This window comes from Heterocephalus glaber, unplaced genomic scaffold, assembly GCF_053883595.1.
Source record: "Heterocephalus glaber isolate CG9 unplaced genomic scaffold, H.glaber_assembly_v1.0 deba00000738, whole genome shotgun sequence".
Taxonomy (NCBI): domain Eukaryota; kingdom Metazoa; phylum Chordata; class Mammalia; order Rodentia; family Bathyergidae; genus Heterocephalus; species Heterocephalus glaber.
Genome location: NW_028258161.1, coordinates 7,029,643 through 7,054,343, shown reverse-complemented (window position 1 = coordinate 7,054,343; position 24,701 = coordinate 7,029,643). Strand labels below are relative to the sequence as shown.

General features: G+C 43.5%; 1 protein-coding gene across 3 annotated transcripts in view; it reads right to left on the bottom strand.

Moving 5' to 3' along the window:
- Positions 1 to 587: 587 nt before the first annotated feature.
- Ccny (cyclin Y) overlaps positions 588 to 24,701 on the bottom strand; it is a 166,382-nt gene continuing 142,268 nt past the window's right edge. For all 3 annotated transcript variants that reach the window (XM_004861884.4, XM_087206937.1, XM_087206938.1), the window contains 3 exons: positions 16,938 to 17,104; positions 5,816 to 5,978; positions 588 to 3,498 (listed from right to left, as the gene is read on the bottom strand). In XM_004861884.4, the coding sequence (XP_004861941.1) occupies positions 3,382 to 3,498; positions 5,816 to 5,978; positions 16,938 to 17,104 (447 nt within the window). In that variant the 3' untranslated portion in view covers positions 588 to 3,381. The remainder of the gene's footprint in view (positions 3,499 to 5,815; positions 5,979 to 16,937; positions 17,105 to 24,701) is intronic.

Genomic DNA, 24,701 nt, shown 5'->3' with positions numbered 1-24,701 from the left:
CACAACCACCTGGACTGAGCAAAGTTTCTAAGTAGGTCTCATACTGTTCCAATCACTCAGGACTCACGTGGCTAATGCATTTTTCTTACTGCTCTTACAAAGAATTAGTTCACTTGGCACTCATAAAACTTGTTTTATCTTAACATGACAACCCAAAACTGCGGCAGGAAGGCAAGCACTGTCTGTTCTATGTATTTATTTAACACTTACTAAATACCTATAATGAACCAAGAATATTTCTAAAAAATTCAAGGTCGTAAAATATGGCCCCAGGTGAGAAGTTACCAAAAACAGCAGGAAAAGTCAAAACAGCTCTCTCCCAAACTTCTGCTTTGCAGCAAAGCAGTGAGATCCCCAGAACCAGAGAAACCGTAAGGTGGAGATGGCCCCACCAAAGACCAAGAGAAAGAGAAAGAAGGCCGGAAAGCCAGTCTGGAGGGACAGACAGTTCCAGGCAAGGCTGAGCCCCAGGGTCCTCTCATGCACTTCCAAGCTTCACAGACTCTCCCCTTCACTCCCCAGTCTGCTTTTAACCTTCTGACTTCCTTCCCTCTCCCAGTTAAAAAAGCAAACAAAATTCTTCAGGATGTCTATTATTGTCCCAATGACTTTATTTGTTGTTTAAGTCAAATCTAAAAAGTCAACAAATTGTGAAGTTTTCTTCATTGAAATTAATGACGGAAAACTCTGCATTCAAAAACTACACTAAGACAATGTGTTCCTAAGTAGCCATCCAGTTTTAATTGTAGGGCATTTAATCACTTTGCAAACAAATTATAGTCACTAAGATTTATCACTAAGTACTGTACTGGTTTTGTATTTTTGTTTGTTTTTTCTTTTGGCAAACAGAACAAAGCAGAGAACAAAAAATGTTGCCTTCATCATCATGTAGAAAAATAAAATGAACCTAAGATCTATCTATAAGTCAAGTGATTCATCTGCAAAGGTAAAACTAAAACCTACACTTACAGTAGTTTTAAAAATCCTTAGTGCAAGAAACATAACCAATTAATACAGATCAATAGTAATTAATGAATAAGGAAAATTTTCCTATACAGAGGTAGAGTCCAGTGCACAAGGCTAAAACAATGTTCAATAGTCTAAACAAGACTGAACCAGGTTATACGGAATCCACTTTAAATTTCATGTATTAGACTGTATGTACATACATACAATAAATAGACTATACAATTTTTAAAAGTAGTTTAATAAACTCCACAAAATAATAGCAGATGCATTGAAATATTTACATATTCAATTTTCAAATCTCTCAAATAAAAGGGATAAAAATAAGATTTCTGCTCTAAAGTCAGCAGAACCTTTTTCATGAAATGGATCAATAAAATAAGATATTTTACATGAGAGGAATGAATTTATGTCTAGGAGGTATTCATATTTGGCTAAGAAAATATGTCCCTTTTTAAGTTATGTAGATTAGGGAATATAAAATGATATTTTCTACATTTTTAGATCTCTATTTAAAGTTCTAAATTCAGCTCTTACTTGAAGAGAGAAGCTGATTTGGTTCCCATTCAAAGTAAATCACAATTACAATGGGAAGGTAATTAAGTTTTCATTTTCTGCTGTCTGCATTTGAAAGTGTAGTCCAGAAGGAATTTGGCCATATTTCTGGCCCCAATAATTATTTACACACATTCCATTTAAACTGACTTTTGGCTCGGTGCTCTTGGGATTTTGACTTTCTGAGTCCCTTCCATTTCCAAAGCATAGTTCACTTTGAGGAAGTAAGATGGGGGTCAGGTGTATGCCTTTGGGGTACTCGAGACTAATTAACAGAATTCTAAAGTTTTCCAAGCTCACAAGACAGACAGTGAAACACAGACCGTCTGCTGTTATTTGCCTCAGACTGGAAAAGGGAAAATACTCAGAAACCTCAGTCACTGTGGCCTAGGAAAATAAGCAAAAGCCGAAAGCCTTATCTGTGTAAATGACTCAGATTCTTAGATTTCATACCAAATTTGCTATTTTATCTTTAATTTTTTTATTTTACCTGATATAAAATATTCTTATATCTAGCTCATAAGAAAATCAGGGATAGTCAGAAAATGAAAAAGCATGGTCATAATTAATGAAGCATAAACCTTCACAGTTTGGATTTTGTATCTCCTCTAAGCACCCACAATGAAATTGCAAGTTGAGTTTTTATTCAATCATTCTGTGAAAAATACCTCAGTAAATAGTAACATTTCCCTGTTAGTGATCTTCCTACTGGAATACCCACCACCCCCCTTTTTTTTAGTTTTAAATTTTTAAAAAAATTTTATACAAATAGGCTAACTTTGATTTAGAGTAAACATATAAAAATTGAGAAGAATATTGCTTGCAACAATGGACATGGTAGTAGAAGGAGGAACTAGACAGGAGAACAGAGAAATGCTTCCACATAGAGACTGGCACATGGAGCTCCCTGGCTCAGTCTCGGCCAGGAAAGCCCTTTCCTACACACTGTTTTCTTCAGCCCACAAAGCCGGACTGATTTGTAACTACAACTGGGGAGATGGGGTGGGGTGGTGTACAAATGAAAAGAACAAAAACAGCAAAGATAAGAAAACTGGAAGGCACAAGCACCCATATGAACTAGAATTTTCTTGGAGTGAGGAGTAAGAAGAGAAAGGGATACTTTTGGTTCAACACTATAGTCAAGTTAATTTTGCCACTGTTGAAGAAAAACCATATACAGTACAATAAAGATGTACAGAAATGTTAAGAAGCACATCCCACTTGCGAAGAAGAAAGCTCAGAAGACAGCTCACAAAAATAGTGCAGAGAGAAAACCAGTATTATTTATTTGGATGTCTGTGCCATAACGGGTACAAACTATATTCTCTGCTCTGTGGGACCAAAACAGAATAAAAATAAAATCCCTCAAATCCCCCCAAAAAAGCAGCAAGAAGGAATGCAATAAGTCTTACAGAACACACTGATCCAAATGGGTGGTAAGCATGGCACTCCTGTCTTTAATGCACATCCAACGTGGCTACCTACTGTGCGCTTCTAACGCATTCACCTCCTGATCAGATGGGGCATTTAAGAAATGGCCAAGCCACTCAACCATTTTCCCTCCTCCACACAACTTCCTTTCCCTTTGTTTCCTCCTCCAGGATGAGAGTCTGTTTCCTCCATGAAGGAAGTGCTGTTAATGGAGATGGGGAAAGGCGGGAACAGGTTTCCAAATACCGACTCTGCTTCCCTCGAAGCCTTGTTGTGTGGGGCCAACAGCGCCAGGCGGTGTGAAGGCTTCCTGACGGGGCTGAGTTAGAAAAAGGAAGGAAGAACAGAAATAAAACCACCCCAGCTGTCTTTTCTCACGCCACAGGAGAAACGGAGGGGTGGTGCGGGCTCCCTGGGGACACTGCGCAGTTAGGAGATGATGGCTGGGGACCACCGCGGCAGGCTCAGATTGTCAGCACTGGCTGACCGCTTCCGTGAGCATCTTCTCAGGTCCTTGTACTTGTCCTCACAGAGGCGAGAGATGGCCTGGGAATGAGAGGGACAGTGCAGGTCAGCCAGGACCCCAGCCGGCCATGGAGCAGCTGCCCTCCTCGGCCAGGAGGGTCTGTGCTCCACCCCCGGTCACTGCCAGGCTCGCTCGCACCCTGAGGCTGCTGCGCAGTGAGCCCAGACCTCATTCGGTTTTGCTCTTCCCCACCTTCTAACAAACCAGCGATTCGGTGACTGCCCTGACTGCCAACAGTCAGTCTCCACCCAGCAGGCTGTCACCGTCCCAGGGCCATTCTGCTCCTCGTGGGCCTGGCGCTGATGTGTGCCAAGGGCCATGGGCTCAGCAGACCACAGACACCACAGGGCATGTTCGAGTGGAGGCAGCGGCTCAGGCGTCCCCACCAGGGATTGAAGGTGTCTTTGTCCAAATGAGGAGAACCGACAATCTAATTCTTTAGGGACATTAGAACTGTCATTTTTTTCAACTCATTTAAATTTCCTGAGATTAACAGCTGCTGTTTCTCAGTTTACAGCATGAGACTGTATGTAATCCCATAAAACGGTGAAATGTTCCATCTTAGGGTTAGACATTATCATGTGAAGTGATGTTAGCTGTGATCAGACCTCTCATGTGCACAGAGATACTAGTTTATTTCAGAGACAAATACTCTGATAGTGAGGAAGCTGCTCTGCACTGGCCCTGGCTCTGGCACATGCTCCATCAAAATGGCACGTGGCGGCAAACCTGACCAGGCCGAGAACTTTAATAAGGGCAGCTTCTGATTCATCTCACTCCTTGGTGTTACACTAGCTCATGTGGTTCACTATCCAAATGGACCAATAGGGACTCTGGAGTCTGGAAAGCGAGGTAGTCTCACTCCTTACAGATTACCTCAAAGAGGCATCATGGGCTTTCCTGCGACTGCTTCCGTCCAGGCCCACAGCAGCTCTGGTTCTTTTTGTCCTGGTGACCCCTCAGCACCAAGCATGGAAGCACCAACCCCTCCCGCTCAGCCAGCCTGTGTTCTTGGCTTGGCTGCCCCGGGGCCCTAGCTATTCTCCATCAGAGGACCCGTGTGCCTTTCCCTCAGGCCCAGTGTCAGCCAGGAGCCTGGCTCTTCCCACCAGTGGTGGGGCCTCAGCTTGGGCTGCAGCAGGTTCATGCTCACGTGTGTTCCTGTGAGGGTCTGAGTATGTATCCTTCAAAGGGCGAGTTTTCCATTTTTTCTCTTGAATAGATAGATAGGAGACTGAATGAGCATTTTCATCCCAATGGCTGACACACAATTACAGCAAAATGATGCAGTTCTAAAAACCTCTCTGGATTTTATCCCAGTGGCAGGCATCCAGTCTGTTCCAGTTTTAGCTAAACTTTCTTTTTGGGACTATGATTTATTTTTTAAAGTGTGGGGGATGTGTGTGTAACAGTGCTGAGGACTGACCCCAGGGCCTCAGGCATGCTAGGCAAGTTCTCTACCCTGCGCTACATCCCTAGCCCAAAATGTCTACTTTCTGAGCTTGTAATCTGTAACAACTCTATCCCCTACCTCTGCCATTGTTCAGTTCAGCTATGAGCTGTCAGACCACTACACTGCCCATCTGATCCTGTCTTGAGTGACAACAGTGTCTCACTTGAGCTGGACGTTGGAGTGGGCAGCACCAGACCTCGTGGGTTTCACCAAGCCTGGGACAGGGCTGCCCCAGCCGGTGCCAACTGCCCTTTGTGCAAAGGCTCTCTGGAGTCAAGTAAAAATGCTGCCCAGGGTTAAAGGCCCGAGAGCACCTCAGTACACCTTCTCTGGAGCAGAGGGTCCTACCAGGGTCCTTCTTACCACCTGCCTTTTCCTCCTGTCTGAAAGTCACATGGAAAGAGCCTGAAAATATGAAGGTGAGATACACACATATGTGCCATGAAAAGGCCCCAAAGTTACAAGGTTAATAATGATGACTCAACCCAGTACCAAAGACCAGTGTGGCCAACGCTCATGGAGTTATTTTAGGAAAAAGATCTATGCAGTCAAACTTTTTTGGGTCCCCAATTCTTAAGTTTATCTGGTAGCTTTTTCCTAGAAAGTACGAACTGAGAAATACTGTTATTGTGGGCTTATATGTTTAAAAATACTGTAAGGACAAGGGTTCTTAAAAATCTTTGATTTAAAAATACAACCAACCAACGAATATTAAGTAAAAAAGGCTATTGAAAATATAAAATTGTACAAATTATAATCCCCTAAACTAAGTGACTGGCAACACATCTGGCCCCTTCCCTTACTTCAAGCTCATTAGGGGAGAAATGGTTGCAGTGGCCACACACACTGTGGGAGTCACATGCTGCATCTGCAGACACTCTTACCTCAAGCTTGTGGGCCCTCTCTCTGCTCAGGGGCTCCAAGGGAAAGCTCAGGTTGTTTGCTTCTGCCAGAGAACGAAGATCAAAATAATACTTGGCATACACACTGGAAGGGACGTTGATGTTGAACTGGAGCAATTCAAGAAACTGTCGCTCTAGCTCATTCCTGCAAAGCAAAAGCAAAAATAGCACACACTCAGCTGCCCACCAGGCTGTGTGGCCAGCCAAGCTGCTGGAGACCAGACTCCAGAAAATTGCATCCTCCAGGGAGAAAAGTGATCTAATTAATTGCCTGGTTGAACACCAGAGATGTGGTTTAACCACCAAATTGATATTAAAAGCCGAATCCACTTGATCTGGTGCCCAGGAGGATGAAGCCTGATTAATTGGGATGATTACCAGGAAGTGCTTCAGGGTGACTCATTTCACTGAGCAATAACACACACACAGCAGGCTCTGGCTGCACATCTCAGCATGAAAGTCTGCTCCCATGGCCACAGCCTGGGCCTTGCATGGTGAGGGAAATAAAGTCATCAAGAGCTGTCTCGTAGGGCAAAGGCCTCAAGACATGCCCCAAGGAGAAAGCTCAGCCTTGGAAGGAGGTTTCTCAATGGCCCCTTCCTGCCTCCTGGAGAGAGAAGGACCGTTTGGGTGTTCTTGATGGGAAAGTTGCAGGCACACCGAGTAAAAAGAAGGAAAGCACAGTCCTCAGCTTACACAGGTAGCCCAGTCACCTGGCAGGCACGGCATTCACACCCTAGCTCTGCTGGCCTGGATGAGCCAGATGCTGCTGGACCCACACTCTCAGAACTGGTCAACTCAGGAGCACCATGAGCAGTGGTGATACTGAAATCCATCTTCCCAATCCGCTTACATTTTGATAAAAAATGAATGATACCTGAAATTTTAAAAATCCTACTTTGAGAAATTCTTCTATCAATTACCAGTCAAATTAGAGGAGGTACATTTCTCGAGAGTTAGTTACTGGGGGCAGGGGACAGTGACAGATCCATTCCTTGAGTGCTGGCCCTGGGCCACCTTCCCCCAGGAAGCAGCTGCCGATGCCTGTTCCCATCACACACCAGTCACCTGCTCCTGTCCTTCATCACATGACACTGTAACTGTTGGCTTCAGTTTTTCCCACTTGTCTCCTCACAGCAGGAACGGTGGCCTCTGATTTCACACGTCTGGCCCCTGATTTTACGTAGATGTGAGAGCTGAGCTAAGTTTAAGGAAGGATAGGGCTCTGGTGTGGAGGAAGCAGGCCAAGGGCGGGGGTACTTCCAGGCGGTCCTTTCAAACCACCTGCACCCCACGCAAGAGGTCAGGACATATGGTTCCTGTGTCCAGAAAGAGAGGCTGGCACCCATGGGCCTGTCCCAAGAACCAGGCCTCTGGCCTCCTGACACAGACCCCAGCCTCTGCACCCAAGCCATGCTCCACTGACTGCAATGAACACACACCCCGACTCTTTAGATCTCAAGCTGTCCCAGCATGCTGTCTCTCCATGCTGTGCAAAGTCCCATCTTACCTGCTCCCGGGTCACCTCAGTGAGATCAGAGACCATAGAGGCTACGCTCCAGGCTCAGGGACAGGTGCACAAAGGTGGTGGGGCGGGGCGGGGAGGTGGGATCTCAGTGAGGGGCGGAGCTTTAGGGAGGCAAAGCTATTGGGCAGACATTTACAAAACTTTAGCAAGCTGCTGGCAAAGGCCTGAATGAAGTCAGATTCAGGTATTTTAATTAGATCAACTACATATGTTGCTTATTTCTATATAGCTTAGGGAAAGGAGTTAAGCTCCAAATGTATATATTGTGCTAAGTTTTATATTTTTAAGGAATTTACTTTTATTTTGGATTTTTTTTTACTTGAAGTAACTATTTATGCTTCATTTAAATGTGACCTTAATGGGAGATCATCCTGTGAAATACTGGAACCCAGTGAGGATTACAATCAGTGTCAAAAACACAGTACTGCTAAGGCCAGAAGTACAACACAGCAACTAGGCTAGCAGGGGCAATCCCGTGGAAATGGGAACTTCCTGTGGGTAGATCGCCATCTGGTGGCTACAAGGTGTTGCTCCCGAGTTTATTCTCCCAGTGCTAAGAAAATCTTTCAGTATTTCAAGAGAACTAGTTTGACAATCCTATCCAAAATGGCACGTGGACACCAACCACTCCAGCTGAAAGTACACAAGATGAGTAAAGTCGGGAGGAGGCTAGTTTTGAACACGGTGGCATTTTCCCAGGGTTCCTTGAAAAAACCACCTTTCCTCAGGCTTGTGTTTCTTGCATGTTGCTGGTTAAGTTCTAGAAACAGGCATTTGAGAGATGTTATGTTTTCAAATTAATGCAAGATTTTACAAAATAAAGAATAATTTCAAATACTTTTGATTCCTAAACTGCAGCATACCCTAAAAGGGACATCTGCTAGCTTGCTGTGTGATAAATGAACAGACAACTAACAATGACACAGAAATGGGCTTGATGTTTGGATAACTATGAGGTAACTGTTCTGATGTAAACATTTATAAGAAATATATTCCAGGCAATGACTAAAACATGTAATTCAGAAGTAACTGTTACATCAGCTTGATACTGCACAGAAACCCAGCTGAGCTGGTCTAATATAGAAACTTGAAAATAGGACTCCAACATGGAGTAGAAAGTCGTTTTCATCATCCAAGGCCCTGCCTGTCTTCCTAGAAAACTGGGCTCACTCCCAAAGGCAGGTGTCAATCCAGCAAACCCACTCCCTCCAGGGTGTATATGAAAACTAAAATCAGGCTGTTAACTCAGTATTTGTACAGCTACATTCACAGTAGCATTGTTCACACTAGCTCAATGTGGAAGCAACATTGGCTGTCCATGTACAGATAAAGGAAAACACAATAGGATGTTTATAAAATGGAGTATTAGTCAGTCTTGAAAAGGAAACGGTGATATATGCTACAACACAGATGAAGCTTGAGGACATTATGCCAAGTTTTTGAAATAACACAGTCTGGAAAAGATAAATACTTATGTGAGGTACCCAGAGTAGTCAAATTAAAGACAAAGTAGAATGGTGGATGCCAAAGCTGGGGAGGAAGGAAAGGGAATTAGTGTTTAATAGGCACAGTTTCAGTTTGGGCAAAGGAAAAAGTTCTGAAGACAGACAGTAGTAATGGTTGAGCAGCACAGTGAGTATGTTTAATGCCACTGAACTGCACACTTAAAAATGGTTAAAATGGGGGCTGGGGATTTAGCTCAGTGGCGCCACACCTGCCTCACAAGTGCAAGGCCCTGAGTTTGAGCCCCAGTACCAAAAAAAAAGGTTAAAATGGTAAATTTTATGCTGTGTAAATTTTCACACCCCCCCCCAAACCAGATATGAGACCTCTAGAGAGGGACTGGGGCCCTGGCTGTGTCGTCAGTTGTCATGCAATACTAAGACAAGTCCCTTGACTTTTCATTTGGATTCCCTGTCTACACATGAAAGTAACTCTTAGAGAGTTACTGCAGACAAACAAATATCCAAGTGTAACTTTTAAACAGCTGTTTTGTGCACAGAACTCTGCGCAATCCAACTCCCGCGTTCCTTTCTCGAGAACAGTAATGGCCATTTGCTGCTCTTCTGACCTGTGCTGCGACGGCTTTGTTGCTGCTAAGGGTGAGATGAGACCGGCCTACGTCTGAGATCTGAGTGTGTTGGCGAGCAAAGACTGCCCTGGCCATTCTTCAAGTGGAGCCTGCAGCTGCATCCCCACGGGGTCAGCTGCCCTCTCAGCCAGAGCCACATGTGCAAAGGTGCAGGAGGTCTCCAAGTAAAGCCCTCACCACAGAATGATTCCTGGGCTACAGATTACCCTGGGGTCAGAAATACCAGGAAGGTGACCTTGGATCCAGAGTGGGATCAGGAGGTACCTGGAGAGCAAACACCATCACAAAGCACATTTTAAAAAGCTTTCCAGCGGAAACTTGGGCCTGCTCTTCCTTTGAAGAAGCTCCCAGTGAAAGCTCAGGCTGTTTGCCTCTGGCAGGAAATAAAGTTTAATGACGTGCAATTAGCACATTGCTAAGTGGCAAAAAGTTTATTAATAGCATGTATAATATGAACTTAGTTTTGCAAAAACAACCCAAAAAACAAAAGAAAGCAAAACCATATAAACACTGGGAAGCTATGTATCAAAATGTTAGCAGTATTGTTTCTGGGTGGAGGGCTATTAGAAAAAGTATGGTGGTTCATGCCCTGAAAGATGGAGCATCTCTTAGCAGATCTGAGACTTAGCTTTCCCAAAGACCTCCCATCTGTTCTTGGGCCCCAACTACGGGCTCTTCACATTGGGAAGGCCAAGTAAGAGGGCATGCACCTTTCCCACTCTGGACAGCATGTTGGACTAGTGGATGAACCAACTGCTCCTCTAACGTGTGGCGCATGAGAGTTTCCAGGTGGCCACCCAGATGCGGGGTCCACCCTTGCCCAGAGCAGAGTAGGGTGGGGATGCAGATCAGATGCACAGGCACATGGTCTGTGGGGCCAGCAGAGGGGCAGGCCCACGGGTGCAGAGCTGACTGATGAGGAGGAGGATGGGGGCCTTGGTCCCTTTCTGTTTCTTTTTTTTTTTTTTTTTTGGTACCAGGGATCGAACTCAGGATCTTGCGCTTTCGAGGCAGGTGCTGGAACCACTGAGCTAAATACCCGGCCCTTCTTGGTCCCTTTCTGAAGCTGCACTGTGAAAGGTATGCTTATCTTTACCTTGGGCCAGGATCCAAAGATGCCTCAAAAACCCTCCCCTCTGGCCCTTGAAGGGTACCTGGGAATCATTTCTACTCTTAGCCATTTGGGTGAATGATGCTGAATCTCACTGATTTGGGGGACAGACTTACAGGGTTCTATGGGGAAAAAAACCCTAATCAAATATTCATTAAAAAGAATTCCAGGGCTTAGGGTGTAGCTCAGTGGTAAGTGCTTGCCTGGCATGTACAAGGCCCTGGATTTAATCTCCAGCACGGCCAAAAACTGACAGCAACAACTCTAACACTAAATCTATGATTCTGTGCTCATGCTACAAAGCATCTTAAAGCTTCTCTCTCTACAAACTTGGTTCAAGGTCACAGACATCCAAATAGCTCCATGCTGTGGATTTTATTTCTTCTTTCAGTGAAGTTTACTGGGTGTATCAGTTTGCAAGGGTTACTGTATGCCACAGACTAGGTAGCTGAGACAATAGGATTTATTTTCTCAGTCTGGAAGCTGCACCAGCGCAGGGTATCAGCAGGACTGGTTTCTTCTGAGGCCGCTCTTTGCTGACAGATGGCCATCTTGCTGTATCTCTCAGTTTTCCCTTTTGAAGTCCTGATCTCTTCTAAAATGACACCACCACACTGGGCCAGGGCTCACCCCAATGACTCCATTTTAACTACTTCTTTAAAAAAAAAACCCACTCCAGATATGGTTACAGTCTATGGAACTAGAGGTTAGGACTTCACTCATGAGTTTGGGTGCGTGGAGCCAGAATGCATGTATACAACACTGCTTTCATGCCCTCCCAAGTTCATGTGCAGAACACACAAACACATTCACCCCTCTAACAGCCCCAAAGTCTTAACCCATTCTAGCCTCAAGTCTAAGTCTAAAAATCTCTTTAAGTTATGTCTGGGTGAAGCTTGAAGTATGGTTCATCCTGAGGCAAAATTCTTTTCTAGCTGTGAATCTAGGAATCCAGACAAGTAGCCTCTACCAAAATTGAATGAATCGTGGGAGCGGTATTGGACAGACCCTTCCTTTCCAAAGGCAGACGTATTTTTTTCCTTCAGAAAGATGAAAGGGGTCTTAGGCAAGTCTGAAGTCAAGAAGGCAAATTCCATTAGACTCCAAGACTTTAGGATAATCTTTCTGGGTGATGCTCTTATCATCTGGCCCCTGGACAGACCAGCCCTGCTGGTGGGGCCTGCACACCCAGGAGTCCACGGGAAGGGAACTTCCTGTGCCCCAGGCCTGTGTCTGCAGACTATTGGTGGCAGTGGAAGCCATGCTGACAGCTGAACTGCTTTCAGGGTTGCTTATCCTTTTTCTTGAAGGATAATGCAAGTCACAGCCAAACAGTCCCACAGAATCCCAAAAGTCTATCAGCCTTACTTTGTGCCATCTCTGTGCTCTTCATTCCAAACGGACAGCATTTCTGCTCCAATACTGTGCAGATCCATGAGACACACCTACCAACTCTTCTGCAAACACCACAGTATGTCCAAACCCCAGCTTTCCCTCCAGAGTATGTTTTCTCGTGTTTTTGTGATAGGGATAGGCCAAGATTGGAAAAGCTGAGGTTTTCCACATCTTTCATTTCTTTTTCTTCTACATTTTACTAGAAAAATAGTGAAAAGAAACCAGGCAGTGCCTTAAACACTGCTCTGAAGTCTCCTCAGTTACATATCCAAGTTCATTACTTAAACATTCTACTTTCCATAAAGACTAGGACACAGTTTGGGCAAGTTCTTTGCCCCTCTGTAACAAGGGTCATCTTTCCTCCAGTTTCATTTCAGCCCGAGACCTCACCAGAAGCAGCTTAACACTGACACCTCTGAGGTAACAGAAGCTTCCCCCACAGTGCTCCTCCTTTCTGAGCCTGCACCAGAACTGCCTTCAAGGTTCCTACTTGTACCCTCAATCATTTTGGGGGCAATGCAGCTTTTTTGTTTTTAACATGCCTCGAAACTCTTTCCCACGCTATTATCCAGCTCCAAAGCTGTGTTTACATTTTCAGGTGTTTGTCACAGCAAAATTCCATTTCCTATTACTAAAATCTACTACTTGTTAAAGTTGCCATAATAAAATACAATGACAGAAATACCAGAAGTTTATTGTCTTATACTTCTAGAAGTCCAAGATGAAGGTGTTGACAGGCTGCTTCTTCCGAGTTCTCTCCTGTGTCCTCACAGGGCCATCCTCAGTGCTGGCCGGGTCCTACTCGCCTCTGTTTGCGAGGATACCAGACTTGATTAGGGTCCACTCTCATAATCCTATTTTAACGTACTATGTTTTTAAAGACTATCTCCAAATACAGCTACAGTCTGAGGAACTGGGTAATAGGTGTTCAACACAGGAATTCTCAGGAGCTATTCAGCTCCTCACACCCAGGATCTGTTACCGGGCTAAGTGGGCCACTGGTCTTCATCATGCTGGGACACTGGAACGGCTGCGATCTAGATGTGCTCCCCAAGCTTCCTGCCCTGAGGTGGTGCTGTGGGAAGGCGACTGGATTACCGGCGTGTCAGGACTGACTTGCTGATAAGAACCAGGGTCTGTTGGGAAGACAGCTCCTCTTTTCCCTTTCTTTCTAGTTCAGACCCTTCTACCATGCCGCTTCTGCCTGCTGAGCAGGCCAAAACTGAAGCTTCTAAAATGTGAGTCAAAACCAACCTCTCAAAACTCTGACGATGGGCTAATAACTTAATAACTTTCCTATTTTTGCTTTCAATAAAAGGAAGGAGTTGCTGGTAAGTCTCATTTGATTATCTTCACCAAAATGTGACCATAATTTTACTGTATGTTTTGAAAAACACTTAAAGACTTGAGTAATGCTATTGTAACAAACTTCCTTGCAATTTCATCTACTTACATGAATACACTGTCAACTCTTACGTTACAGAAGAGATGAACAAAACATTCTAAACTGTGTTTCATTCCATCGATTAATAACAATCCTACACAGAAATACAAATTAGTGAAGGAAAAAAGAGCTACACTGATCTCATTAAGAAATCTATTTTCCATAAATTTACTAATTATAGTTAATGATTCTGATCAAAATTTGTAACGTTTATATTGTTTTGATCAACTGGGTGCTAAAAACTCAGACCTGAAAGCGCTTTTCATGTTAGAACAAGAGAGTCCAGAAAATGACACTGCAATTTTAACCCACATGTGCATTTTGTTAGAGAAATTTGAGGAATAAGCTAATGTGGGAGGAAACTGAAAAGGAAATAATGAATTCACAGAAGAAGAACAATACAAAATGTTCAACTCTTAAGACAGTGGCTAATGATGGGTTCCATGTTGCAATGATATTCAGTCTGTACTGCATACTTTTAAGTTTAAAACACTATGATTTAAAATATTCTGCAAATGACATTCTTTGGAGTTTCTAAAACTTATGAGAAAAAATTTAGTATCACCTTAAAAATGCAGTGGTTATACACACAATTTTCCAAAATTCACCTAAGCTAAACTGTGTGAAGGCCTCTGCTCTCATGGACATCAGCTTGTGCCCTGAAACAGATACACCACCTGCTCCAAATGCCTCCGTGCAATCAGGAAGGGTAAACACACGGCACAAGAGTATTCTTCTGGCTGATGTACTTTACTAGAAAGAACACTCTTCCTTCTACCTCTTGGCAGGGGGAAAACTGTACATTCCCACATTTCCTTATATGTAACTATCTGATCAGTTTTCCTTAAGAGAGTATATAGGCTTTCATAATACGTTAATACACACACCACAAATTAAACAGGGCACTAAACATGCATCACTGTGACTCTGAAGACAACAGCAGAATTACCATGTAAAGATCTGAACTGGCCCGGGCTCAGGTAGCTGAGTTGCTGCCAGGTCTACTGCAGGACATCAGGCTCCTGAGCTGAAGGGGCCTTGGACACCCTGGATCCTCTCACACAGCATTGCACCTTCTGTAGGATCCCTTCTTGAGCCCAGGAGATGGCAACAAAATAGAGTACCAGCCCAGAGTTTCTTTGGGAAGACTACTGACAATGTGCTTTTTAACTCTCCCTGTATGTATTCTCTCCCTCGTCAGCCATGGGCATTTGAGTCATTTGCCAAATGCTGTGCAATGTGATGGGACTCAGCCAGTGGCTAGCAGTGACAGGGCTGCGTGGTCAATAACAGACTTCAAGGAAAGGACAAAATCCGGGCTAAAACACATCAATCTCATTCAAGACATAATAACGCCTACAACTTTCACGAGAATACTCAGCACAGTGCTGGTTCTTTAAAATACTAAGAGGGCTGGGGATTTAGCTCAGTGGTTTCGCCGCCTGCTGCGCAAGCGCAAGGACCCAAGTTCGATCCCCGGTACCAAAAAAAAAAAAAAAAAAAAAAAAAAAATTGAGTAAAGAAGCAACTTCATTCAATAAAATGTTTACTGCTACTCTTTTGCACACAATTCAAACTCATTATAATGTATAATTGTTTAAAGTATTCATGGCCCAACAAAAGAACTATTAAAAATGCCCTCATCAAAAAAATTATTTTTTGGGCCAGGGATTTAGCTCAGTGGTTCCGCCGCCTGCCTTGCAAGCGCAAGGACCCAAGTTTGATCCCCGGTACCAAAAAAAAAAAAGTAAAAACAATTATTTTTTCTTTTGTAGTGCTGGGACTGAATCCAGGATCTGTTTGCCAGACAAGTGCTGTACCACTGAGCTACATCCTCAGCCTTCCTCAAAGCTTTAATAAAAAAAGAACTTTCCATGAATCCTAAGTTTGTATAAAAGTTCAGTTTTGCTGGTGGACTGAGGATAAGAGCACAAACATAAGAGCTCCTCTCCAATTCTCATATTCTTTATTTTTCTCCGTTCTTTTGTTTTAATCTTTCTGTGCATTTGTGATTTGCATCTCATTTCCTTTTGGAAATAGCTGGGTATAATAATAAATGGCAAGATAATATATAAGATAATGGTAAATAGCAAAACAGTAATATTTAAGACCCAAGTATGATCTCAGCAGGCATTTTCTTTGGACTTCACGTGGGCAAGACCATGAGGAAGGGCTATCTGTGCACCCTGACAGAACCTAGGTGCTACCACTCATGTTAAGTCACTGGTCACATCGTTTACTGCACCAGACAGGAAGGGTGACCAGGAAGGCACTTACATGGCACACAACTTGTCATCCCATGCCAGAGAGCAGACGAGACATGAGCCCATGATGAAGGGCACAAGCCAGAATTCTTTACTGAAAAATTTCATTTTTCTTATTATAGTGTTAGATCAGAAACTTCTGTATGATTTTACTACCGCACATGATGAAGAATCACGGACGTAGAAGGTTTACAGGTCAAAAGGCTCTCCAACAAAAGGCCCAACAGCACCAATAGGTGTCCTCCCAAGGGCCCACAAATGCGGGGCCTGGGGACCTGGGACCACAGGCAGGGAGCGCCGCAATGTGGGGAATCTGCAACCAACACGCCCTGTACCTGTGGCCTGGGAGAAATCATTGGCTTCATGAAGAAGCCACGACCCCTAAGACTGCTGGGTCCAGGGACACAGACATGGCCTGGGATGCAGCAGGGAACCTCCTCATGCCGAAAGCTGCCCCAGGAAGGTGTGGTGAAGAGCTAAGTCAAACAAAAAAATACGCAGAACACATTAGCAAGAATGGTGTCAGGAGTGACTGTCACCACCAGGAACTCTTAAGTAGTTCGCCCCGGTTGTGTTTCTACAACACCTTCTTCCTCAGAGCCTCTGATTCCATTTTCTGCCTCCCCAGACACCAGAGAGCCCCAGGTGGCTGTGTAATGTTTCCCATAAACATTCCTCCCAGGAATCTGAGGATCGACCCAGCTGAGAGAGCCAACTGGCCCTGCGAGTTAGGGGTGGGAAGCAGCAGCTCCCAGGCTACAGTTCCCACTGAGCTGGGGGGAGACCATACAGCCGATGGTGAACACATAGGACAGGCCCCAGGGATACAGGCTGATTTTCAGAAACTGAATTTGCAAAATATGACACTACAGTGCACACATTCATTCTCTTAAACAGAAACAGGTAATATTTTAGCTCTTCTGCTTTTGGGGTCAGGCTTTTTACTCAAGAGGACTGTTTGGGATATTAAAGCTTTGTCACCGCCTGCCACGTCATAAGCAGCCCAAATATACACCACCTTGAGGCTGGCCTACACCTTCCTAATTAAAGAAATGTTTGCTTACAATTTAGTTTCCATAAACCAGTTTCATAAAACCAGGGAGTAAGGCTGGTGCCTGCCCCTGCCCCACAAGGAAGCAAAATACAGGCTTCTGTGTCGCCACAGCTCAGTCCCTGTTGTGCCAGCCCAAGATACATTCAGCCCATTCATTCACTCCGTACCGCTTCCTTCCCAAACAGTCTCACGGAGGCAAGAAGGAGCCCCACTCACATGTCCTCCACTGTGATGTCCTTCAGGATCTGGCAGTAATCCACGTTCCACACGGCCTGGTCATCCCACACCTTGGAAGCCAGCAGGATTGCCCCTAGCACAATCCGCTTCCAGTTGGCTGGACAGATATCTATCTCCGCGTATGTTAACAGCCTCTCCAGGTACACCTGTGAAGACAGGCAAGGCCAGAGCTGAAGGCCGTTCTCTGCTACACATCAGCACACTCAAGAAAGTTCTACATCTGTTTAACTCCATCTCTCTAGCCTTTTAAACAGGGATTTATTATCTGATTGTATTATCTGTAAAAGGCCAAAGGGTTTAATGAATCTGATGAAAAACAGGCTGGAGGTCACAATCTATACTTAGACAATGTAGATCTTTAAAGGCAGTGAGTCACAAACAAATCCCAGGAGCCACGAGTTAATTTCTCACTCCATCAACTATTATCAACCCCAATTCAACAAATATTCTGGCAAAGAGCACAAAGAATGTGGAGGGAAAAAACCCTGTAGTTTTTAAATCAACAGGTTATTTTAAAATTAATCATTTTGAGATAATTTTATATTCACACTTAGTGCCAAACCCAAACATTTATTATTCTGGTAAAGTGTATACAACATGACACTACATTTAGCCATTTTCAAGTGTGTGGTTCTGCAGCACCAAGAGATGACACTGTTCAGAAACCGCCACCATCATCCAACTCAGAACTCACCATCGCCCCCAACTGAAACTTAACACCCACTCAGCAAGGCTCACTGAGCCCTGGCAACCACTGCTGCACTTTTTGTCTTTATAAGTGTAACTGTTCTAGGTACTTAGGTGGCTAAAATCACACAATAGCTGTCTTTTTGACTGGTTTGTTTGATTCAGCATATTATCTTCAAAGTTCACCTAAACTGTGGCGTAAGCCAGAACTTTCTTCCTGTTTAAGGCTGAATGCTCCTTTGAATATACCCTTCTGTTCATCCTCGCATCTGTCCATGGACATCTGAGTTGCTTCCTCCTTTTGATTGTTCAGTCATGCTGCTATGGACACTACTGTACAAATATGTGGGCAAGTCCAGGGTTTTGACTCTTTTGAGTTCACATGCAAAACAGAATTGCTGGATTGTATGATAATTGTTAGTTTTTGAGAAGCCACCATACTTTCTTCCACAGCAGCTACACCATTTTGTACTCCAGCAATGCCTAAGCGTTCCAATTTCTGCATATCCTCCTCAACACCTGTTATTTTCTATCCTCTTTTTGGAAGAGAGGGAGACAATAGTCATCCCAATTGGTATGAAGTGATATCTCACTGTGGTTTTGATTCAATGACCCTATTTTCAAGTAGGTAAAATGAAACAAAATAATATAGGATTTCTAAATTGGCAAAATTTGACTTGAAGACAGCCATCAGAAGTACCCACAAAACCCACTGCGCTTAAGTTGGGTCATAAGGTAAAAATGCCTTTAATTTCTTTTAGAAAAATCTGTTTATTAGAATATTTTATACTTCTCTAAATTAACTTACAGTTTTTATCAGATACATTTGCAAAGTAGAACTCTGAATGAAAGAGAAACAAAATTCGACAGTCATCATCCACACTCATAAGAACCTGCTTTCTAAAACAATGAAACTTACTTAAACAGCACTATAATTACTCCTAGTAAATAATGTCTATAAATCTTCAACATTACAAAATTTTAAAAAAGATTGTGAAAGAAAATGTTCAATACATAAAGTACAGGTTATTTTAGTTAAATTAGAGTATTCATGAATGGGATAGAAAAGGTTTGGGGGGCACAACACCAGGGGCTCACGGGGGCCTCGGGAGGAGGCTGGACTTGAGGTTCTTGGGACAGAGGGTGATTAACATGGGCTGGGAGACAGCGCTGTCACGGTGTGAATGCGTTAAGTGGCAGCACCGGGCATGCCAGAAGAGACTAATAATGCAGCAAAAAGATCACGGGGAGAGGATGGCTGAGAGGCACTTTCTGAAGTGGACTCCAGTACCACCTGCTACTTAGGCCTCACCACTGTGTGCCAGGCGCTGTGCTAAGCGTGGCTGCAAAGTGGAAGAGGCCTTGGAACATTATGAAGCAGTCCTGACAGAGGGAACCAACGTCTGAACTGGGGACATGACAGAGACAACAGGCATGCTCCAGACACCTGGAGGCAGCCCCACTGGCCACAGAAGGTGGCTCCTTTGGGAGAGTCCAGGCTTGTAACTGGTGTAGCTGGACAGTGCTGCCTCTGACACAGAGGGCCACAGGAGGAAGAGGTTGTGAAAGGTGACCACAGGTCTGACTGGGTGTTTTACTCAGGAGGTAATGAAATGGGCAACTTACTGCTGCGTGTATCCTAAGAACTGTTTCTAGAAAATGGAGGTTAATGAGTGAGAGCTACAGAAGTATTCATTTGATTCCATGTTACAAAACTGTTCCAGGCACTTGCGTGGAGGATAAAATTCAAACTCATAGAAACTCAAGCCCATAAACAAAATCCGAATGACGCTGAAGTATCTCAGGATAGTTTCATTGCCTTCTTACCTGTCTTTCCCATAGTAAGCCGCAATTTCCCTGATGACAAAGAACTCATCTTACTGCACAATGCCAGGACAAGGTGGTACTCCCTGCATGCCTGCCTGCCCAACATGACAAATGAGCAAAGGGTCATCCACACAGGTGTCACTAGGGCAAGGAAGCTCAGGAGAAATGTAACAGGAATTTCACTACAAAATGACCAAAATAATGATCTGCATTCAGGGAAGAAACTATACTGACTCACTGGTTTGTGAGACAGATCAGTGGAGAACATGAAGTCCAGGGGGGCAGCTCCAGGGAAAAAGAGTAGCACTCTGCTGTGACAGAGAGACTTTGGAGCAAGGCCCAGGAAGACATCAAGTGCAACATCCTTACTGCACTGTGAGAATCGTGGGAGGCTCCAAGTGTCTTCTATTGACAACAGCAGCATTTGGTCGTGACAACTACAGGTCAAAACATAAAATATATCACTCAGCAGAGCTCAATAACCTTATCAATTTTTGGAGATTCTAGCTCTTAGTGGCATTATTTACATTAAATTTGAGCAGAGAGCAAGTTAAAGTCTTAGATGATGATTATTTTTTGGTACCGGGAATTGAACTCCTGACCTTGTGCTTTCGAGACAGGCACTGTGCCACTGAGCTAAATCCCTGGGCCTAGATGATTTTTATTTGTGCAAAGATCTTAATTCTTCAGACAAAGATATAGATGGCACCAGGGAGAATTTCAGCTGGGCACCGACCTCAGGATACCAGACTGCAGTTTTACAAAGGCTGATGACAAACTCTTCTCATTCTCCACTAAGGACAGGATGAGAACATGCACAATAAAAGTGGATTGAGAGTACAGAGGTGAGACTGGTCTGACCTAAGCCCCAAAGCTTCAACCACCAGGAAAAAGAGGTTATAAGCAATGTCCTCCCAAATCCTGAAGACTCTACTCTTTGTACACGAGTGAGGCAAGTCTCTCAAAAAGGTGTCTACTTGATTTTCTCCTGACTTTCTTAAATTATTTTAGTTGACAGACATTAATAAATACACTAGATAATATTTAATGTTTGAAAAAAGCCCACCCAATAATCATCTACCACATGTGATATTCCATGAGGGCTAACTGAAGGAATGGGACACTGAATTATACCTCATGTCCGAGGGAAAGCAGTATTTATAATAAGGTCTACTTAATAGCATGCAATTTAGCAGCATTTGCCAATAAAGCTAAATTCAAGGGTCAGCTGCAATTTCTTTAGTAACCCCCCCCCCCCCATGTGGGTATTTTAATTCTCTGCCAAGTAAAATAATGTACAATTGGTTTTCCTAAACAATATCCCTAGACATTGCTAAGGGGACATTCTAGTACAATTAAACTCATGAAGGCTGTCCTAAGAAGTCTTTCTAGAAAATGGAGGTTAATGAGTGAGAGCTACAGAAGTATTCATTTGATTCCATGTTACAAAACTGTTCCAGGCACTTGTGTGGAGGATAAAATTCAAATTCATGGAAACTCAAGCCCATAAACAAAATCCAAATGATGCTGAAATTATTCGTCTGATTTTAAAGAATTATGCTAGGTTAGTTCACTGTCTGAATCCACACAAGGTACAATTCCCTTCTGGGCTTTAATCCTGTCTTACAGCTGTTTGGTTTAGCTGACTAGAGCATGTTCTGGTGTGGCTTAGGTCAAGAGCATAGCATCAAAGCTTCGCAAGATGAGTTGGTAGCTTCAGTCCACTCCTAACTGTACCCTAACTCCAAGTAACTATTTCATAAGGGGTACTATTTTGTAGTACAAGAATAATTACCCAAACTCTCAGCATTCAACAAAACTCTATCAATTGCTACTTTTGTGGCAAAAATTAAAGGAATAATTATAATTTCCTATTTATAAAATTTCTGTGACTTTCACATTTAAACTCATTTAGTATTTGATGCTGTAAGATTTTCCAGTACCCTGAACTACACATTTACATTATGAATGTAAGTCAGTAAGTTACTGGTATCTCTGCAAAGATCTTCATAAAATACATGCATGAATTCATCAATATCCTGTCCTGCTGTTACATTATTTAGTGGCTTGTGTCTCCCAGAATTCACAGACTGAATTTCTAAACCCCAGTACTCAGACTGTGATGTATTTGGAGATAAAGTCTTTGTTGAGCTGATCAAATTAAAATGAGGTCATAAAGCTCTAAGGGTGGACCTAGTCATAAAGGACTGAGGTCTTTCTAGCAGACAGACACAAGCACAGGGAGACACCATGCGAGTACAGAGACAGCCATCTACTGTGAACCAAGGAGGCCTGGAACAGATAGATCTGCCTGTCACAGACCGTAGCATGAACCAGCCCTGCCAGCATCTTTATTTTAGACTTCTGCCCTCCAGAACTCTGAGACAACAAATTCCTTTCCCTTCCTCCTTCTCTTTCCCACTTCCTTTCTCTCTGCTCTCTGTCCCCCATTTTTTTCATTGTTTGAGATAGGGTGTTACCCAGACTGGCCCAGAACTCCCAGATTCAAGTGATCCTTTCCTCAGCCTTTCAAGCACCTGAGCTACAGGCACATGCCACCACACCCAGCTAAATTTCTGTTTTTTAAAGCTATGCAGTCTGTGATACTTTGTTATGGCAGCATGTCCAAAAACCTCTGATGTTCTCTCCCCATTGCTTAAAGCAAAACTGGCAAGTCATAGGTTTTATCTGACTTAGAGCTTCTATTAAAAAGTCTTAAGAACTTTCACAGATAAGTCTAGGTTTCCACTCTTCACACACTGGAAGGCCCCAGCCTCACATTTCTACATGGCAAGGACTGGCCACTAAGCACACCTCAAGCACAACTGAGGGCCCATGTGCACCACCCCCAGACACATTTTTGAGACATTCACTTAGCATTTGTCACCCTTTGCTCAGTAAGAGCAGATCTGTGCAGCCCAGAAGTGGTTCCAGTCATCTACCTAAAGACATCAGCAGAAGAAAAGGAACAAAAGAGCAGAGTGAGCAGAAAGGAGCAAACACAGCAGGCTGGAGACTGCTCCTTAGAGAAATTCTGCTTCCAAGGATGGTTCTCAGCCAACTTGTGGAGACTGATTTCAGGAGGGTCCCCGCCATTCTCAGCATGGATAAAAACTGCTCACTGTGCCTAAACTGTTTATGCAAACTGTGATTTATGCTGAATATGCTTTCCTCCTGGTAGCTGGAATTTTGAGGGATGGCAGGCAGATGGTGTTTCATGAGACCAGCCCTCAATAAAAACCTCGAGTTTGGAGTCTCCGGTGGGCTTTGCTGGGAGACCACATTTTATAAGTACTGTCACAGCTCACTGCCGAGGCTGAAGTACATGTGAAAGTGTATGACTGCACTGAAGAGCACATGTGAAAGAGTGCACCAGGTTCCCGGGAGATGTCCCTTTGCATCCTACAAGTGCTGAGTTTGCTCTTGTCCCCTTACTGAGCCTGGTGAGTGCTGTGCGTGGGTCAGCCAAGGGTACTCACGCAGACGCCCGTACTGGGAGTGTAATACTGTGTATCACGGTAAGTTATAAATGGCAGTTGTAACCTACTAGTGGGTACTTTAAAAAACAGAAAATTATGAGCAGCATTTAAAAAAATGAAATAGAAAAGAGTAGACAGCCTCAGAGCTGAAAAGTACCAGTTGGTGAAATCTCCAAAGGTGGCATGCACTACCATGGTGATAGTTCGTATTTTTTACTTTGATCTGAGTCAAAAAGTATTAAAACCACTGCCTCATACTCATCTGCACTTTGAATAGTTAAATCTCATAACCGGACCTGCTTTTGACTTTAATTAATTTGCACACATACAGTAGGTCTTAAACTCCCCATCACTGAGATTAGATATATGCTCATATAACCACCTAGCTTCTTACTCACCAGCAAGTGGGAAAGCAATTGAATATGATATTTGGACTTCTCACTGAGTAGATGCTCTTTGAACATCAGCTTCTGAATTCCCTAGAAACAATTTCAGTAACCCGAAAAGATAATCTTGGAGGGCCAGAATAAGCTGACTTCACAGCCACCACATCAGAGCACCACCTCGGAGAAGGGGCCGAAAGGCATGCAACAAGGACTGGCCCTGGAAAGCCACCCTGCTGGGCATGTGTATCACTGAGAGAAAAGTACTCTTGCTGGGCAAGGTGGCACATACCTGTAATCCTGCGCTTAGAAGGCTGAGGCACGGATCACAAGTTTGAGCCCAGCCTGGGCAAGTGAGTGACTTCACGAGACCCGGTCTCAAAGCAAAAGAAAGCAAAGCAAAACAAAACAAAACAAAAACCACAAATGGTTGTGGATATAGCTAAGTGTGAAGGCCCTGGGTTCAAATCCCAGTATCACAAACACAAAAACAAAATCTCTTCTTTAAAGGAATACATCACTTAGAGAGGTAAAACCTAACTCTACTATTTATGTAGTGACTTTCTTCCAAAGAATAGAATATGAAAAGGTTTAAAAAGAGTAAGTTTGTATCAAAGAGACCTAACAGACTTCCCAGCCAGGAGATCAGGATTATCACAACAGGGATAAGTCATGCTGACTGTACATACTTTTGATGTGACATGATGAAAATGGTACTTGACTCTTTGTTATTTTCCTCAAAAAATGATTCCTTCCCTACCTCTCTGTCTATCTAATCATGAAATAAAAATCAGACTAGTCCCCACCGAGGGCCACTCTACAAAACACCTGACCAGTACATTTCAAAAGTGTCAAGATTCTCAAAGCTAAGGGAAGTCTGAGAAACCGTCACAGCCAAGGGGAGCCCAAGGACGCAAGGTAACTAACTGTGCAGTGGTGTTCTGGGTAGGACCCTAAACAGGAAAGAGATACCGGTTAAAAGGCTAAGGAACACGGGCCAGGGATTTAGCTCACCAGCACATTGCCTGCCTGGCAAGTGCGAGGTCCTGAGTTTGATCCCCAGTACCAAAAAACCAAAAAAACACTAAGGAATGTAAAGAAAGCATAGACATTGTTAATGATAGTATATCAATGTATTGGTACATTAATTGTAACAAATATATTAATACAGCAATAATACAGTACTTGTTATATTAATTTTATAAATATTAATAACCTACATATGGGGCATATGGGAACTGAACTGTTTTCACAATTGTTCTGTAAATCTAAAATTGATCTAAAAATTTAAAAATCTATGAAAATGAAAGTTCAATGTATCATAACTTAGGCAATTCAGCTAAAGCTGAGAGGGAAATTCATCCCTG